This window comes from Prionailurus viverrinus, chromosome B2, assembly GCF_022837055.1.
Source record: "Prionailurus viverrinus isolate Anna chromosome B2, UM_Priviv_1.0, whole genome shotgun sequence".
In the NCBI taxonomy this organism is placed as follows: domain Eukaryota; kingdom Metazoa; phylum Chordata; class Mammalia; order Carnivora; family Felidae; genus Prionailurus; species Prionailurus viverrinus.
The window spans coordinates 41,653,243-41,672,504 of record NC_062565.1 but is presented as its reverse complement, the minus strand read 5'-3'; the positions used below and the strand labels follow the sequence as shown (position 1 = coordinate 41,672,504).

Sequence of the window (19,262 nt, the reverse complement as noted above, 5' to 3'; positions counted from 1 at the left end):
GACCTGCAAGTTGTCCCTGTGCCCCTCTGTGGAATGGGATGACTAAGGGCAGAGATCCCGGTCAGGTGGTAAGAGCAGGAGAGGCCACATGCCCATGGGATCTGAACAGAATGACCCGACTAATCTCCTGGGCCGGGAGCCTTGGCTCCGGGCCACCCAGCAGGGAGGGGGGCTCCTTTCACTCTGCCCCGGGCCCTTCTGCTCATAACTGCCTGAAGTAATCGGAAGCCTGCAGGTCACAGAGCAGTGTTGACAGCTTCTTGTGACATGAGGTTAGTGGGGTTGTGTCCATACTTAGAATCCCAGCTGAAAATGGGGAAGTGAAGCCCACACCTGCCTAACCACCATGGGGCACTCTTTCTACCAGCCGTTTCCAGGAAATGGATTTGGCTGTGTTTATCCAGCAGAAGAAATCCAATCCCCTCCGAGGTAAAGGCTAAAGTTGTTTTCCTTTTACCCCTTTCCACTCAGGACAATGTTAGCCTGAGCTGCACAAAGCTGTCGGCTTGCTTGGCAGCCTGCAGTGGGGGGGGCTGGGGCTGTGGGCCCAGTTTATTAGTCCTGGATAATCTAATCCAAGTTCTTTTCACCAGATTCTAAAGATTACAGGGGTGGGAATTGGGGGCTCAGGTCCCTGAGGAGCTGTCCAGTGATTAAAACAAATCTGCGGTTATACAGCGAGGCGCCTGCCAGGGCAGCAAGTCCGTTTGTGGAACATGACTGCTGAGACTGGCATGCCAGGCCCCTCAGGTGGGCGGGGCTGCCATCTCCATCGGGAAGTAATAGCTTTTATTTAACCCCCTCAGCCACCCTGTGAAAGTTGGAAGGGGAACTCAACTCTGGTCTTGATTTTGGCTCTGTTTGTCCTTGTTTCCTTCACTTGTCCAAAGCGGTCTCACAGTCCAAAGGAAGCCTGAGGATCCGTTCACATCTGCTCACAGGGAGCTTAAGAAGATGTGGCATTCAACTTCACAACCCTGGTCCCCTCCCACTCGGCTCATATGCTGCCTCGCACTTCCAAGGGAAGAGCATAGGTTGGAGGGGCGGTCTGTGTGTATTCTGGTCCCATGGCATGTAGGCTTTGGGGTAGAAATGGTACCCATTTTCCCACTTTCCCTCTTGTGTGGAAATCTGTGACGTGCCCCCTATCTCACCCAAGGAGAATAATAGACGTTTCATTACCAGAAAAGATGCTGCTGGTACTCGAAAGATTAATGCACTTTTTTTTTTTTTTTTTAAGAGCAAGCAGGGGAGGGTAGAGGGAGACAGAAGATCTTAAGCAGGCTCCACGCTCAGCACAGAACCCAACATGGGGCTCAGTCTCACAAACCATAAGATCATGACCTGAGCTGAATCCAGAGTCCAATGCTCAACAAATTGAGCCACCCAGGTGCCCCAAGATTAACCCTTCTTGAAGAGTTTGTTTTCTAATCTATCAAAGATTCTTATGGAGGAGCTGAGAGCCTTTGGAGTTGGTTATGGGTTGGAAAATCTTTATCAAGTTGGGATTTAACTTTTGTTAGGGTAAAGATGGAACAGTGTGCAAAGCTCTACATAGAAGGTGTGGTATCAGGTTGGTTCCTGAGGGAGACATCAACCCCCTGGAGTCCTGGGGTGGGACGGCCTCCCCTGTAGGCCACAAGGCCCTGGTTCCCTATATCAAACATCTACCAGCTGAGTGTCTGCAGTTTTCCCTTTCCACCAGGATGTTCTGCTGCTCAGTCAGTTCATCCGGCCTTGCGGGGGCATGCTGCCTCGAAGGATCACAGGCTTGTGCCAGGAAGAGCACCGCAAGATTGAGGAGTGTGTGAAGATGGCACACCGGGCAGGTAGAATGCCCTCTCGGGGCTGAGAGGGGCAGAGGGCTATAGGTGCCATCCCCCCGATCCCACCCCTCACTGGCCACCCCATGTTCCAGCCCCTCCTGGAAGAGAAATGGACATCCAGATTCTTCATTATACCCGCCACCTGGTGCCAACTTCCTGCCCCCCTGGGCTTTCCCTCTAGCACCCGAGAGCTGCAAAGGGAGCTACAAGACCATCCCACATGTGCTCTTGCTTCCACTCAGGTCTGTTCCCAAATCACAGGCCTCGGCTTCCTGAAGGATTTGTTCCGAAGAGCAAACCCCAGCTCAATCGGTAAGCAAACCTGGGTGTCAGCACCAGGAGCATTTGGCAGGCCCTCGGCTCTCACTGTATTCCACTGGGGAAGCCATTTACTGGAGCTCGTCCCACAGCTCTGAAAGCTAGAGGGCTGCTTGGCTGTCCGTTCCATCCCTCCCAGCATGAGCACCCACCGCCGCTGCGGTTGACGCCGTGCACACTTCTGTGAGCCTCCCCTGCTGGCCTCAGCCTCTCTCCTCTTCCCTCCCCAGCTGGGCACTTAGCATAGGGGCAAAGAGGGTAAGAAGGTCTGCTGGTCGGGCATTAGAATGTGCTAATCCCCTGTTTATGACATCATACTGAGTTGCTATGGGAATGTCAGAGCACTTCTACAAACTTCGGTATCCCAGCACTAGGGTTACTAAAGGGCAAAATGAGGCCTTAGAAATGGGAGGGCTCTTTGGGGTAGGGCCACTGTGCACGTCCTACACTACAGAGCTTTAGCATCCACATAGACCAGATTGCAAATGGCGCTCCCTAGAGTCCTACAGTTAACCTGCAAGGCTGTTCATGGCAGCCTGGGAGGTCCTGAGCTTATGTAGAGGAGAGGAAGGCCCCTAGATCCTGGAATCAATCAGTCTGCCTTTCAGCCTAAGCAGGGTGGCCCCCTCTGGTATAGAAACACATTCCTGTCTCACACTCCCAGACAGCTCCTTTACCATACTCATGTCTTCCTAGATCTGTAATACCCCCTTGTTGAGAGTAGATCTGGGTTTATAAAGTTGATTTTGGTCTTCCTTCTTGTCCTCCCCCCCCCCCCCCCATCAGCAGCCCCTGCCCTCCGCAGTCTGTCCAGCCGCTACTATAACTGCTGTCTGTAGGGGACCAAAGATGGTTGAAGCAGAGCAAGACACCGCACCCACAGCGAACCTCTAAGGCTGATCCCCAACAAAATGGCAGACACAGAGGGTGGGAGGCCAGGCAGCAGACCGGGGGTGCAGGGCCAGAGCTGGGTCTTCACTGACACCTCACCAGCACCCTGGCCCCATGCCCATCTCCACCTGTACCTCCCACGTTGCTAGCTGTGTCATTTGCCCGCAGCCCCGGGGGAGCAGATCATATTAACCTCTTCCTGCCTTTCCTGGACCATTTGGGGGTTGAGCCTACCCTCCCTTCTGACTTGTAAAGAGAGAGCAGCCGGCCTGAGGACACAATCCATCCTGCCCTCAGGCCTTTGAAGCAAGGCCAGGCTCCCTCCCATATATCCGGTGTCCTTTAACGTGACACGGGATTGATGATGTGTGGGGGCTCTTGAGTTGCAAAAGGCCACTCTGGGGGGGGGGGGGGGGGGGAGGGGAAGTCCTGACTACGAGGGAGTTTGATTCCCTTGCAAGGGACTTTATGATTCCATCCAGAGGTCCTTGAGCTGTCATATACTGGCCCAGGCTCTGCTGGGCCCTGGGGAGCTATACTTCCCTCTTCCCTGGCCCCTTCAGGAGAGATAGAAAGGAGCCTCAGTTCTTCCTAGAGCTGGAGTGTTCCCCAGAGAGCTAACTGGAGGCCACCTAGGCACTCCCCTCGGCCAGCTGGCTGTTCCATGTGGCACAGGCATCAGGCCCAGGGCTAGCCAAAGCCCGGCTTCCCGCTGGTCTCTCCAGGGCAGGGGGAAAACGGCCTTAGGGTAGCAGCTCTGAAGAACCTGGTCAGCCTCAAGATTTTCTGGGGTCCTTGATCCCAATGAGCATTCCTTTTGGGGAGCCTGTTCCCATACTACATCTCTTCACCCCTTCTGAAAACTGGGAGATGGCAGCTCGGGGACCTGCCGGGTGTTCCCCTCCCTTTACCTTTACTCTTCTGCTGTCCCAGCACCACCAGCCATAGACAGGCCATCCCTGGGCCCCACCTACTACACAAAAGTCTCCCTGATGGGGGCACTGATATTGACAGTATACTGGAGAGCCCTTCCCTCCCTGCCCATACTTGGAGTGTAGGCCAGCACTTCCCACAGCTTTTTACTTCCTCTCAGAGCTGATCCCTCTGCACGAGGCTAAGAGCAGGAAACCAAGGTCCGGGGGAGTTCAGCTGAAATGTATAAATCAGCAATCTTTTTTTTTTTTTTCCAGTTTTATCCAAAAATTTTCAACCAAGGTGATTAATTTTTTTTAATGAAAAAGTTTCTCATATGAGGGTCTCTAGAGGTGGCTGGGTTGAGCCCCAGCCTCGAGTGGAGGCAGGGGAGGAGCCTGGCTTTGCCATAGCTGAGCTTTCAGGACGAAGGGTGGGCCTCTCTGGACAAGATCCAGGTTTCATTCTGGATGGAGTAAACCCCAGTCCCAGCCGGCATGAGCCACTTTTCCGGGAACTGTCCGGGCCCTGGCCATCCCCAAAGGAGGCCAAAGGACTGTGGGCGGCAGCCATCTTTCCCCACCCCCCTCCTGCTTACAGGAACCTTCCTGGGCTAGGTCTGTGCCACAGGCCCTCACCCTTGGCTCCCATCATGGGTTGGGTGAGGGGCAAGGGTCCTACACCAGTATGGCTGCCCAGGGGAGCTCCCGGAAGGCTGGGTTGGTAGAGGGAGCCAAGTGGGGAAGAGGGAAGGATTCCTCCACGCCTTACATCAGCCTCTCCTCTCCCCATGACTGAGGCCAGAGAGGAATGATCTGCTCTCTGGGCAACCTCTTCCCCCGCCTCCTCCCCCAGCAAGTATACACACAAACACTGACAACTCATAAAGATCAAGGGAGCGCGTGGCCCTGGGCTGCCTGACCCTGGCCACACACACTTGAGGCAGCAAGAGCCCAGCCCATCTGTTTACAGCACACTCAGTCATTGCTCCCAGGAAAAGCCCCTGCTCCTCAAGAAGAGAAACTGGTGAAAGGCTCTGGCCTGAGGAGACAGTACCCACTCTCCCAGCTCTAGCATGGGCCACTGCCCTCACAGCCACCTCCCTACTCTCCCTCCACAGGTACCTGACCCGCTGGTCTCCCCGCTCCGTCAAGCCCATCTATAATAAAGGCCGCTGCTGGAACAAAGTGCGCATGGCTGTGGGGTCACCCCTCCTGAAAGACAACATCTCCTACTCAAGAAAGCCTTTGGTACTGTATCACTGACGGGCAGAGCTTCCTGAGAACGTGACCAGAGCTCCTGTACTCTGGCCCAGCTCCTCCAATGGGCACGGCAGGCACAGGAGGCAATGGACCAACTTCAGTGCCCTCACCCTGCCTGGTGACGGCACTGGGAGGGTGGTGGGGTCCCTGAGCAGCAGTTGTGGTCCTATAACTGGCAGTTCTCCCAAAAAAGCATATCATAAACCAGGCTCATGGACTCCACCACTGGTTGTGTGTGCTCACTGCCTGGGAAGTGCAGGGACCTTGAGCCCATTTCTAGCCAGTTACTGAACGTCGAGTCACTAATCCCTTGTGATAGGCCAAGATGGTTCCCTAGCCCTGTGTTGACCGCCTTCAGCTCTTCACCCTGCAGGGCTTCAAGGAAATAAGTTGAGCTGCCTTCCTCGGAAGGCTCCTGGCTGTCCCCTCCCCTCCCCCACTCCCAGTAGTTTCCACCCACCATCATCTCTCCATCTCTCTCTCCTCTCCTCTCTCTCTCTCTCTCTCTCCCCCTCCCTCGTTGGCACATTCCAGCCCTCTGCCATTTGCTCCAGAGCTGGGTCTCCCAGCGCAGTGGCCTCTCCTCAGAGCCTGGCCACCAGATGAAGGTGGAGGTGTGGAGAAGCAACAAAACAGAACAGACAGAGCAAATCCACTGCAATTTATGAAAATAATGTTCAGACTCTACATAAACCCTCCAGGCTGACACCCCTGCCCCCCCTAGAGCATGAAGGGGAGGTCTATGTTCTTCTCACCGGTACCCACGTAGATGTAGCCACAGTTCTTGGTGCGGGGAGCATGGAAGAAGGTGAGGCCTGGCCAGAGCAGGCTGCGCAGCACCACCAGTGCGTTGCCCCTCTCCATCTGGATGCTCCAGGACCCTGGGAAGAAGCGGGCAGGAGGGGAGACCTTGGATGCCATGGAGCCAGAGCCCTACCCTGTGTGCAAAGGCCCTCAGTTCCTGGGCAGCCTGGCCTGGGTGCTAAGGTTCCGCTGGGAAAAGGGAAGACAATTTAATTATCTGGCACTTTCCTCCTCCTGATTGCCTTTTAGCCATTTTGCTGCTCATTAAAACCACTTCCAGAGGGAGGGCAAAGGAAATGAAAAGAGGTGAAGCACACCCTAGTCCATTTTGTTCCTGTCAGCAAGTCTAGTTAAAGGTTGAGTGGGGGAGGAAGTGGAGTCTGCAGGCCGGGGAGATGGGGCCCAGCTCGGGGAGGGTTTCCCAGGCTTCCTCGCCCTATTTGAGAGGTAGTCACCAGTGGCCTGCAGTCCTGGTGCAGTCTGTCCTCTTAGCCACTTTGCTTTCTCTTCCGCAGCCCCAGAAGCCTCTGCTCCGGGACGGATTAGACCTGACCGGGGACGCACAGAAGTTGGGCTGTTTCGGGCCTCCCAGCTCAATAGCCCTTCCTGGCAGCTGGGAGCCTGGGAGCCATGCTTGGCAGGAGGGGACTTGGGCTGCAGCTGATGAGCCTTTGTGTGTGCTGGGTTCTGCCCTGGATTTTTGCTCCCCAGACAGAAGTGGCCCAGCCCGGGGCTGAGTTGTGCAGCCATGAGGACTTGGCGGGAAGGGCCTGATCCAGCTCCAGAACCAAGGGAGGGAGCCCCTGTGTGGGAGGAAGGAGCCTGGGAAAATCGCCTCTGGATGCAGATCTGGAGCTTCTATTCCCCTGCGCACTGAGGCCTCTCCCCGGCCCAGCCACAGCTCTGCTCCGGGCCCTGCCAGAAAGGCAAATGCTTTGAAGGTTTTGGTGTTGGACCAGCCAGTGATGCACTGAGAGCTGCGCTGAGGCCTTCATCGGCTGCCAGCTCAGCCCGGCTGCTTGGCTCCCACCACCCCAGCTTCCCACAGGCCTCCTCCAGCCACGGCCCACCCTGGTCACTCCACACCCAACAGCCTCACGGCTCAGTCCGCACCCACCAGGGGCCACCCTGTGTCTGAGAGACCTGGCCACCGGGAGCCCCTGGGCCCAACGGCGGCTCAACCCTGCTCAGGGGGCCATCACCTTCCCCAGGTCAAAGCCAGAGCTTTCCCCGGGTGCATGTAGGTCAGCTGGCACAGGCCTGCTCAGGAGAGGCCGCCGGCTCAGAGCCCAGCTGAGCACTGCAGCAGCCTGCGCCAGGTGCCACCGCCCCTTCAGGAGAAGGTGAAGTAGGAGCCACAGTGTGGGCTTCACTCCACTCCCCCAAGCCCACACGGTGCTGGCCAGCGGCGTCGAGAAGGAAGAGGGCCCCTGGGTTACCAGCCCTGACTGGGGCACTGGCTGGCCAGAAAAGGGGGTAGTAGTTCCCCTAGCTCCTACAACTTTCCTGTCTGGGCACCTGAGGTTCTCTGCCTCCCAGACCTGCCCTCAGAGTTCGAGAGGCCCTAGCCTGCTGCTTTCCCAGTCACTCATTACAGAAAACAGGTTGCCTGAGGGTAATGAGAGCAAGGGTGTGACAGAACAAAGTGTCCCAGTGCACCGTATTCAGCTTTTGGCCAGAAGCACAGACCCCAGGAAGGTACGTTCCCTAACCACCCCCCCCACCCAATCCAGTCACACACAGTACCCAGAGCATCATCTGGGGACAGTCCCTGCCCTTGGAGCCCACAGTCCCACAGCTTTCTTGAACTGAAAAGGGTCAGGCTCTGCCTCACTTGTCCCTGCCCACCCAGGAGGGCAGCTTACAGCCTGCCTGAGCCAAATGCCCTGGAGAAATGAAATCCTGGAGTCTCCCAGCCTAGACTGCTCTCAGTTCACAGTTGCCAGCCCTTTGACACACCCTGGCAGGGGCCGGCTCCTGACCTTCCCTTGCACAAGGCTGCCCACCTACAGTTTGGCCCCCTACCTCCTGCTCCGCAGTAGATGAAGGGGCCCCACCCCCGCCAAGAGCAAGGGGAAGGATGGCAGGGATGCTAGAGAAATGCAGTGCCCCCACTGGGGTAAGGGGGCAGTGCCAAGCAGGCTGCAGGGTGCTGATGGAGAACGGAAGTGGCGTGTGAGGGCCCGGCCAGCCAACAGCACTGCCTCCCTCCCTCCCTTGCATTCCTGTCACACTCCTGTCCTCCTTGTCCCTGGCTCAGCTGGTCGCCCAGGAAACACAGACTCTCAACGTGCCAGGAGTCACGTAGCGTCTACCTGGAGAGCCAGGCACTTGCTGTCACCTTCACCCACTTTTATTGCAAATGCTGGAAAGGCTGGACCCAGCCACTGCCACCATGTCCTCTCAGACTCCAGAGGAAGCAGCCTCCTGTGGTCCTGGTCTCTCCCAAGTCCCCAAAACGCGCGTCCTGCTCCCTGGCAGCCAGCCAGTCCTCTACAAGCTGTTTTTTGAGGATGTGTTGGGGGGCAAGTTAGTAAATCAGGAATGGAGCCTCTTGGCAGGAAGTCCTCCTGGGTTGCCCCAGGGTCAGGGGTCTCACTTTGGTAGTGGAAGCCTCAGTCTAGGGTACGTGTCATAATTACATTCTCCTGCCCTCCTGGAAAAAAAGGGTAGCAAAGCTCTGAGATTACATTTGAGGGGGAGAGTGGGCCAGACTAGGGAACAGGACTCTCCAGCCACAGCAGATGGTTTTAAACTTTCTCCTCAAATCAGCCCCACACTTCTCACACAGAAATAGCCATGGGTCCCTTTTCTCAGAGCAGCCGCTCCCCCCACACCAGGGCCACAAGTTATGGGCAAGCCCCCTGGTCCAGAAGCACCCGTCAGCCAGGCTTCCAAGGGACTGGGCGGAAGGAGCCACCTGCACACACACCCCCAAGAGAAAGCTGATCTGGGCACTGTGTTCCTCACCTGTCTGCAGCATTCCTGACTCCTGTCCCCTGCCTCCTCCCCAACCAAGGCCACATTTGAAAGGTAGTTCTCCTGGCAGGCAGGCATCTTGCTGCCCTCTGCTGCCTGAACTGGGCGTTGCTGCCTGGCTCACAAGTGCTGGAGCCCAAGCGGTCCGGCACCTGGCAGTTTCCTGAGATCTGTGGGCTCCAGCCTTCAAGTGGGGTAAGGAGAGGAGCCCTGCTCCCCAGGGCACCGGTGACCTTTTGTGTGAGGCACCTTCTATTTTACATTTTCACTACCCATCCAGTTTCATTTGATCTTTCAAAACTCTGCGAGGCAAAGACTGTGTCGTCTTGGGCACGACGGCATCCTGCAGCCTGGCACACGGCACCTGCTCAGTAGCTATCTGCTCAGTGAAAGGTTAAGGAGCACTGAACGGCAGAGTGCTGCCGAGAAGTGTGGCCTGACCTGGTGCTCCATCTGTCCCATCTGACTGCAGCCCAAGTTCCGAGAACTCTCGGCTGCTGCCCTTCATGCACAAGGAGGAAGGCTGCCCCCAAAGCTACCCACTCCCACAAAACTCTGCAGACCCCAGGGCACAGCAGGACAGCCGGGGAGGGTAGTGGTGGCACCAGGCAACGTCCCTCCCTCCCCATCCTCTCTTCAGCCAGGGCTTGCCCAGGAACAAGCTGCTGAGCTGGCCCTACCTCCACAGGCACAGAGAGCAGGAGTCCTGGGGACAGGCCCAACCTAAACCATACCTGCTAACGGGTGACAGAGTCCCCTAAACAGTCACCTCAGTCCCAGAAAGGAAACTGATCCTACCTGGGCAGAAAGCGACTGCCCAAATCCATTCCTCCAGCCAGTGCTGACGTCCCAGGGAAGAACTCCTGGGCCCCACTTAGCAGCCAGGCCCCTGTGGCCACTATCTGCTTTGCAGACAGCCTTCCAGCACCCTCTGCTCCTTCCCTGGCAGGTAAGGGAGTCTGGGAGCAAAATCAGAGTGTCTGCTTTTCCCCTGACCACCCACACTTCCACCCCCCACACCATGGGCCCCTTTCTAAGCTCCGGGAGGTTTGACTCGGGTACCCCCATGTGGCAGCGGCCAGAGTGGCCATTCTTTGCTGGCAGCCCTTACCCACTTGGGACCATCACTGGCCCCTGGGGTGCTTCAGTAGCCATGAAATGGCCTCCAGATCCTTGTGTGGCCCTATTTCATCCCTCCATGCACCAGTGCCTTATTGTCACAGACCTGTTCACGAGCCGCTGGCAGCTCCTGCCGCCTTGCCCTAGGCCTCCTACCCCTTGGCCTTCTCGATCCTCCCTGGCCTGCCCCAACTCCCCTCTAAGGCCTTTTTGCCGCTCAAAATAGCACTAATAGAATTCCTGATTTTCATTTGAGTCCCTACTGTGTGTGAGGCACTGCTATAAGCATTTTGTGTGCGCACTAACTCAGTTCTCACAACAACCCAATGAGGTAGAAAAGGTCAGTATTCCCTTGGGGGAATGAGGAAATGGAGGCACGGGGAGACTGAGGGGCTTGCCCGAGGTTACACAGCGAGTAAGTGGCAGATTCGGAATCCCAGCCCAGAGCCCTTGCCTCTGCCATCCCGCTCTCACCCTGACTGGGAATGGCCGTGGCTCCTCAGAAGTGTTTCCCCTGTGTGGTGGGCGTGGGTGTTGTCCTGCTGTTCCCACTACCTGCTTAGAAGGAAACACTCATCTACTTGACACCACAGTTCATGCCAGAGGCCTGGAGTCTAAGGCTCTAACATTTGCTGTGCCGTGGACTTTAGCCCTGTTTCTTCACCTGTAAAATGGGGACAACAACGGTCTCTACCTCCCAGGTTGGCTGTGACGATAAGGGATGGAGAGGGCTGAGTGTAACGCCTGGCACACAAGTAGTGCCATTGCTTTTATGCGTCGTCATTACTATCCTTATCGCTGTCCCTAGCGTTGCCATCATCAACAGCAGGTCCCTCCGGTTGGAGAAACACCAAACACGGGGAGGAAAGGAGGCAGGGGTGCTGCATCAGCACCTTGAGTCTGGCCCCCAGTTGCCCAGAGCCTGGTAACTGTCTTAGGCTAGGGCATCCGAGCAAGAGCGTCTTCCCAGGGCTTGCGAAGCTCAGAGGAAAGAAATGGGGTCTCTGTGACCCCATCCCCCAAACTCCGGGTGTGTGCCTGGGCCAGGTGGGCCCTGAAGAACGGGAAGACCTCGGAGGCTGCACGTCTTAAGATTAAAAAGTACCACACACATAGCAGGAAGCAAATGTACAGAACTCATTTCCTTAGCAGGTGGTTTGCCCTTCAGTCGGTCAGCAGCCACTCACGGAGCACCAGCTATGTGATAAGCACCGGATCTAACCGCAGAACTCACAACGGAGATGGATGTGTGGCTGGTATTTTCAGGGATCTTTTCAGAGATGGTTGGGGGAGGATTCTCAACCTGCCTCCTTCAAGACCAATAATGGAAATCAGAAGAGGCACCGAGGGACTTCCTTTCTGTGGAAGACAGTACTTCCTTTTGTCTGCAGACACGTACCGTCTGTTTATTATGAGCTGAGCCTGTATTGGGCCCTGGGGAAGCCCCCACCCTCAAGGACCTCCAGTGAGCCACCCGTTCCCACTCGGGCCCTTGGTTCCAATCTCAGAGGAGAATGGCAGATAGCATGGCCCACTGCTCTGACCTGGGAGCGGACCCAGTGTCCTCAAGGTAATGGGCTATTACCTTTGGGGATGTCATGCTCTAAGGAGTCCATGAAGTCCAGGGAGGGATCCAGGTCAGCCTTCTCAAGCAAGGTCTTGTTCTTCAGCTGAACAGGCTCCCTGAAGTGGAAGTAGGAACTGAGCTTCTTGGCTTCAGACAAGGAGAGTCCTAAAAGAAGGTGGTATGGTCAGCCCCAAACCACACAGCACCCCCTTTCACCCTCCCTTTCGCACAGGGACCACAGGGAGGGGCCTGCAAACGACTCAGTCAGAGACTGACCGAGAACTAAAGGGAGAAAAAGGAGTAGTGTTCTGTCAGCCAAAGCTTGCCCCAGGCCCTGCAATGAGGAGAGATCAAGGAGGAAGAAGGTGGGAAAGGCAGGGAGCCCAGACCCACGCAAAGCCTGGGACCCAGGTAGGAGAACCCTCAGGCAGAAAAGAGTGGGGTCCAGTGACGGGGCAGCCCATGCCAACCACCGATGCCAGGCCATTGGGCACATCTTTCCAAGTGATATGGCCACAGCTGTTCTTTCTCTGAGGAAGTGAACAGTTTCCCCAGAATTCTCAGAACGTATCCGACTATGCTTGGAAAGAGATGCTTTCCTGTCCTTAAGAGGGGCCCTGGAGAACTCACCTTCAAAAGTCCGATTGACATGGGTAGGTCCAAAAGGGGTCTTAAAAAGGGCTCCTCGGGGGATGATAGCCACAGCTTTGTCAATCTGGTCGATGATAGACACCAAGCGGGTCTCTTCCTTGATCTGGACCTAAGGAGACGGGATGAGCCATCCTGCCAGAGTACTGTGCCCACTCACCACTGGTGCAAAGGCCCTCTGTATGACCATCTGACCTGGGTCACCACAGTGTAATGCCAACTCCATGGAAAATCATGCTGGGCAAGCCCTCGCCTTCCCTCCGCTCAAGATTTTCTTCCGTTCTTCCTTCCTTCCTTCCCTCCCTCCCTCCCTCTTTTTTAAATTGTTAATACAGACTGATCATGCAATATTTAAAACTACTATAAAAAAGTAGTCTTTCTTGCCCCATCCCTAGCCCCCCAACTGCCTTCACTGGAGACAACCACCATTAACAGCTTCTTATATTCTCTTCCAGAAACATATCATATTTAAATGTTCTTATTTTGCCTTTTTAAAATACAAAAGCGGGGCGCCTGGGTGGCGCAGTCAGTTAAGCGTCCGACTTCAGCCAGGTCACGATCTCGCGGTCCGTGAGTTCGAGCCCCGCGTCAGGCTCTGGGCTGATGGCTCAGAGCCTGGAGCCTGTTTCCGATTCTGTGTCTCCCTCTCTCTCTGCCCCTCCCCCATTCATGCTCTGTTTCTCTCTGTCCCAAAAATAAATAAACGTTGAAAAAAAAATTTAAAAAAAAATACAAAAGCAATCATGCTTGTTGTAGAATATTAGGTAATATAGAAATCATTTATTAAATACTTAAAGGAGGGGTGCCTGACTGGCTCAGTCGTTAACCAGCCAACTCTTGGTTTCTTTTGGCTCAGTTCATGATCTTGTGGTTCATGAGTTCAAACCCCACATCAGACTCTGGGCTGATGGTGCAGAGCCTGCTTGGGATTCTCTCTCTCCCTCTCTCTGTGCCCCTCCCAACTCTCTCTCTTCTCTCTCTCAAAATAATAAACTTTAAAAAATAAAATACTTGAATTAAAACCACTTAAAATCCCACCTCCTAAAGAGAATCACTAATAACATTGGTATATTTCCATATATATATATAAAACAAAATTAGAGTCACAGTTCATATTGTTTCAGATCCTGCTCTTTAAATTAACATTATTTCTCAAGCATCACCTCATATTATAACATTTTTATGCAGATGAAATTTGGTTACAATCAGTATCAAGGGCCACCCTGAATAAAAGGACTTCATAGAGGTGTCTGTGGGAAAAGCAGCACTTGACAGGGAAAATGTGTCACCAGGGACCCTGAGAGTCACTCAGCCACCTATTTCCCATGAGCTGCCAACAAGAAATTTTATAAATTAGATAGAAACTAAGACTCAGTATGTGGCCAGGCCAGGGGCTTCAACTGTGTAATATGCACATGCCTACAAAGTAGTTATATGTAATGTAATATGCACAAGCCTACAAAGTAGTTATAATTATCCCAATTTTACAGGAATAAGACTCAGGGGGGTTAAGTTTGTCAGAGGGAAAGGGGAAAAGGAGTGGGGATGCCAGGTGAGGCATCACAGGCCTAGACCTAGACTTTTGGTATCATCCAGGTTCAAGGGCAAAGACTGTGTTTTGAATTCCAGGTTTGTCGAGTTCCAATGTGTTGAGCTCCTTATGTTTTGACCTAGCAATTCCATTTGTAGGAATTGAACCTTCAGACAGCGTGCACATAAAATGGAAATGACATTATGTACAAGGTCATTCACTGTGCCCCTGCTTGTCAGAGCTAAAACTTGGAGACTTGCATTTCATGAATAAGACTCGTGAAATTTGGTACATTCATGCAATGGTAAAAAGAATGGGGAGGCTCTTTAGAGCACTGACATAGAAAGACCCCCAAAATATATTAGGTAAAAAAAAAAAAAGCAAGGTGCAGAGCTGTGTTCATAATATGCTGCCACTTGTTTTCTCTTAAGATAAACAGAGAATATGTAGAGGTAAGGTATTTGCCAAGGCTTGCATTTGCATAAAGTGCCTCGGAAGTTGAGCTTCTGAAACTTTAATGTGTATTCAAATCCTCTTGGAATGTGTTAAAATTCAGATCCTGATCCCAGCCCAAGATGGTACATTCCTAACTCGCAGGGCATGGTGATGCTTCTGATCCAGACTGCAATTTGTGTAGCAAGATTTGGACACGTGTGCACATACACATAAAATGGTTACATTGATGCCCCCCATCTCCCAGAAAGTGGGCCTGGGTGACCGGTAGACAGGGACGAGAGGGACATTTTCGCTAAATTCCTTTGAATTTCGAACCATGTGGATATATTATCTAGAAAAATAAAAACATATAAAAAGATACAAGAGGCTGTGCACATCCCAGTGCCCCGGAGCGCAACACAGACCCCCCTCTCCCCGCCCCTGCCCAGAGCCAGGTTGCTGACAGAGTGGCTCATCCACTCTCCCCTGTGTCGCTCAGGAGCTGAGTGGGGTTATGCTGATGCCCCCACAATTTCTATTGGGCTGGGTTCTGGATAACCCAGGCTTTCTTTGTCCTCCTCCTCTTGTCTTCACTTACCACCACTTCCTCTTCAAAGACCTTTCCGCCCTCGTTTATCTTCTGCAGCTCAGTGTGTTCATACTCATGTGAGGGGTCCCCCATGAAGCGGCCCTTCACCACAGACGTCTGTGCCATCATCTCCTCCGTGGCAGGGGGCAAGAGGCTCCACTCCATGCAGTTCAGGCTGCCAACAACATCCCCACGGACCTGGTTCCCAACTACCCCTCTCACTCAGGCTTCCTGCCACTGCCCCTTCTCTTGAGGGATGAAGCTCAAGAAGAGAGTCAGTCACAGCTCTCCCCTTGGAAGGTGTACCCCACCCCCACATGTGATGCAAATTCCATTTTATTTTGTAAAAGTTCACAAAAGCTTCATGTATGCCAAAATTCCAAGAACAACTTCCTAGATATCTGCACTGTGAGATTCCTGATGAGTTTCTAGAACCTCAATTACAGGCAACTCCGCTTTGCTGAACCCCAAATTCATGCTCAGCCTGCCTACTGAACCAACAGCATGGCCGTCTTCCCGCATTTCTCAGGGAAGCCAGCTCAGGCCGCAGGGCCCATCCTCTGAGGTCTCCAGCGCTGACCAGCCAGATGCTTCTTTCCCCTCCCACCAGGAGAGGGCATCCTCCCCTCCACTCTAACCCACTTGGCCTGTGTCGCAGGCTGCTCATCTTTCTGCCCTTCCCTCTCTGCTGGCTCCTTTCTCAACATCAAAACTTCTCAGCTTCCCAAATCAACACCCCCCAAGTCCATGGCCTGCTAAAAAATATCCTCTTTCTGTCCCCCTCTCCTCTCTCTCCAGCTCTGAATAATAATCTCAGAACAGGGGTACCTGGCTGGCTCAGTCCGTAGAGTATATGCTACTTGATGTCAGAGTCATGAGTTCAAGCCCCACGTTGGATGGGAGGCCTACTTTAAAAAACAAAAAAAAACAAAAAAAAAAACAAAAAACACCTCAGGGGCACGTTGGTGGCTCAGCCGGTTGAGCATCTGACTCCTATTTTTGGCTTAGGTCATGATCCTGGGGTTGTGGGATTCAGTCTACTTGGGATTCTTTCTTTCTCCCTCTGCCCCTCTCCCCCATGCTCCCTCTCTAAATAAATACCCCAAAACAACTTGCTCTGTGAAAGCCTTTCTTCCCCTCCCCTTCACTCTGCCCACTACATGGTCATTTCTGCCCCCACCATCCCCGAAAAATGGCTTAGGAGGTCATTCATGGGACCTAAAAACCAACAAATGCATTCCATTTCTGTTTCCTTTGACATCTCCCTTCTCCCTCCTTCACTGCCCTAAATATTCCCAGGGATCTATTCTTGCCTCTCTTTTTCTCTCTGCAGGCTGGCCCACCTGACTCTTAAGAGACTTAGGTACTGTCTAGTTGGTATCCAGAATCCAACCACCTCTTACCACTCCACTGTTCCCCACTGGTCCAAGTCCCTATCTACTCTTACCTAGATATTACAGTAGCTTCCTAACTGGTCTCCCCAATTCCATACCTGCTCCCCTTTCAGCCTCATTCCCACCCAACTGCTAGATCATGTCTCTGTGCACAAGCTTCCCACACTTCCCATGAAGCCCACTCCTTGCAATGCCCACAAAGCCCTGCAAGATTGTCCTCGGTCCCTTACCTCTCTGACCTCGTGTCTTACAATGCTTCTGCTCACTTACTCCTCTCCAGCCGCACTAGCTTCTATGGGGTTCCACCAACACTAAACACACATCTGCCTTGAGCCCTTTTCACTTGCCTGGAATTCTCTTCCTTCAGATAAACACATAGCTCACTTTCTCAGTTGTTTCAGGCCTCTTCACAAATGTTACCTTATCAGAGAGACTGTCTCTGACCGCCCTATTTAAAACAGTACCCCATCCTGTATTCTCTATCCCTCTCGGCACTGCGCACCAACAGACATGCAACGTATGTGTGTTTATATATTGTTTCTCACACACACACACACACACACACACACACACACACACACACACACACTATAATGTAAACTCTATAAAGGCAAGGACTTTGTCTCATTTACTACTGAATTCCTGGTGCCTAGATCAATGCCTGGCACATAGTAGGTGCTGAAGAGAGAAAATCTTATGGAACAAAATGAGTCCCAAATCTTTATCTTCAGTCCAGATTTTTTTATCTGGACTTCAGCTTTGTACTTTAATATGCCTCCTTATGACCCTGCTCCCCAGTCACCTCATATCAAGTTCACTGGGGCTTCCCTAGTCCTACTTCCGGATTTCTGTCCCTGTGGGTGGCACCAGCACTTACCCAACTGCCTTAGCTGGAAGGAGGGTCAACCTTGACCTCTTCTTCACCTGCCCCATTCAGACCCAAGTCCTGACAGTGCTACCGTCCACATCTTTCCCACCCATCTCCTCCCCTATTCCCTCAGCTACCTCTTCCTTTCAATCTCCTTCATCCCGACACTGCAACACACTCCTGAATGCTCACCCACTTCCAGGCTGGCATGCCCACTCAGATATAAACAGGCTCTTGTTGCTTAAGGCCCCTCAATGGCTCCCCATAGCCTACAAACAAAGTTCAACCACCCCCTCCCCGAGCCTCTCCATCCAGTCTGCATAAACACCCTTGCCCGCCACTATCATGTTTACCTACCTGCTGTTCTCCCAAACACTCCAAGTCCATTGCAGCCAAGATTGCAGAACCATTCCCTCTAAGTGGCATGCCTTTCCCTCACACCTTCCTGAGGAACTCATCAGCTTTCAGATCTCAACAGATCTCTTACTCCCTTAGCAGTCTTGTTTAATTGCTCTCTAGAAGGCCTTGGTCCCCCTTTGTATACATTTCTGTTCAGGTGTTAACACACTTTGCTGTAATTGCAGGGTTATGTGTCAGTCTTCCTTCCTAGGATGTGAATAACTTGGAGACTGGTGAGACTTGGCCATCTTTGTAACCCTGTCTACACAGAACGCATCCAACCAATGTTGCATTGATGCACGACAGATACATGAAGTCTCCAACTCCCTGCGGCCTGAAAGGGTTGTTTTGTAAGGTGGTGAGCTTCCCAGCATCGCTGCGGGTAGTCAAGACTGGCAGGATGGCCCTGTATGGTAGCGTCCAGTGAATTTTCCCCAGTTTGATATCCCTCTTCTGCTATTCTGCATTGGTTCTCTACTTCCTAGACTGCCTCCTTTTGTGAGCCAACTCCTACTCCACCAAAGATGCTCCTGCATCCCCTTCTAAACAGCACCTCATTACCCTCCAGGGCTTCTAACCCTTTCCAAACTGCCCTCAATACCAGGACGTACCTAGCGTCCACTCCAGGTCTCCATTGTCCAGGAACTTTCACCTTGCTCTGCCTACGTTCTTAGCCCGGCCTCTATTATAAACCCACCAGCCTCCAAATTGTTCTCCTCCCCCTGTCCCGCCCCTGCTCTGCGCTGTTCTCATGCCCCCCACCCCCACCCCACCTTGCCCTATAGGCCTCGCTCCTTTCGATTCCATCCACACCCACCCCATCCCAGCCTCCTAGTGGTGCCCCCTTCAGTAGCCCGGGGCCTCTGCCTCCACCTGTAGAGGGTCTTGCGTGGTGCGAGCTGGTCCTCACTCAGGCCCTGCGCGATGTAATAATCCGCGACAAGGCCGAGGATGCGGCCCCAGAAGAGGACCCGATCATAGCGGTAGTCGCGTTTCACCAGCAGAAGAGAGGTAAGTAGAGAGGCCCGAAGGTCCGGGCTGAGGCCCTGCCCACTGCCGGACGCCAGCTCTAGCGACAGCAAGAGGCTGTCTGCGTCCATCGTGCCCAAGGCTCGGTTCAACGCCTGCCAGGTTGCTAGGAGAAGCTGTCTCCGTGGAGACCAAAGCCCTGCCCTCCGTAGGGCAGTAAGGATTCCACTCACCGCCTGTGGGCCCCGCCCACTTAGAGCCTCAGGCCAGCCCTGCTCCCCACCCAGCCCTTCAGAAAAGCTGGGTCGCACACTAGCTCCCATACTTTCCTTCTTGCGTTGGGGACCTCATGTGTTCAGCTGTGACAGTAATGGCGTAGTTTCCCCTAACATAGGTAGGCTACAGTGTGGGATTGAAGGTCCCCAGTTCCCTAGATATTTTTGCCTTTCCCTGAGCCCTTCAAATAGTTGACATTTATTGAGTCCTCATTCTATATGGAATGGGGGCTCGGGAAGAAAACAGAACAGTGACATTAGCCGTATTATTTCACTCCAGTTGTGTCCCTTCTTAGCCTCAGAATTGTGTAAAGAATTTGTGATCCTCCTGGCTCTAAAAGTCTAAGAATCTGGAGCACCTACGTGGCTCAGTGGGTTAAGCACCCAACTCTTGATTTCCACTCAGGTCATGATCTCGCAGTTTGTGAGTTCAAGCCCCCCATTCCGCTCAGTGCTCACAGCGCAGAGCCTATTTC

The 19,262-nt window shown here is 53.4% G+C and overlaps 2 protein-coding genes across 9 annotated transcripts in view; one reads left to right on the top strand and one right to left on the bottom strand.

The window, feature by feature from the left end:
- The window catches only part of MRPS18A (mitochondrial ribosomal protein S18A), a 16,671-nt gene extending 11,240 nt beyond the window's left edge, over positions 1–5,431 (top strand). The window contains exons 4-6 of one of the 3 annotated variants that reach the window (XM_047860643.1): positions 1,706–1,829; positions 2,069–2,138; positions 5,068–5,431. In XM_047860643.1, the coding sequence (XP_047716599.1) occupies positions 1,706–1,829; positions 2,069–2,138; positions 5,068–5,212 (339 nt within the window). In that variant the 3' untranslated portion in view covers positions 5,213–5,431. Of the gene's footprint in view, positions 1–1,705; positions 1,830–1,918; positions 2,139–5,067 lie in introns of those variants that run through there. The other 2 variants (XM_047860644.1, XM_047860645.1) reach the window with 2 other exon arrangements.
- Positions 5,376–19,262, bottom strand: RSPH9 (radial spoke head component 9). 6 transcript variants are annotated; one of them, XM_047860626.1, is made up of 7 exons: positions 18,416–19,262; positions 14,891–15,056; positions 12,309–12,438; positions 11,697–11,843; positions 11,346–11,421; positions 5,965–6,090; positions 5,502–5,584 (listed from the first exon to the last, which is right to left on the bottom strand). In XM_047860626.1, the coding sequence occupies exons 1-7, from the start codon at positions 18,832–18,834 to the stop codon at positions 5,572–5,574; spliced, it is 1,077 nt and encodes a 358-aa protein (XP_047716582.1). In that variant the 5' UTR covers positions 18,835–19,262; the 3' UTR covers positions 5,502–5,571. The 6 variants fall into 6 exon arrangements, with proteins under 6 accessions (XP_047716579.1, XP_047716586.1, XP_047716582.1 ...); XM_047860623.1 differs by lacking the exon at positions 11,346–11,421 and having other exon boundaries at positions 5,376–5,584; positions 18,416–19,261; XM_047860630.1 differs by lacking the exons at positions 11,346–11,421; positions 18,416–19,262 and adding an exon at positions 17,501–18,241 and having other exon boundaries at positions 5,376–5,584.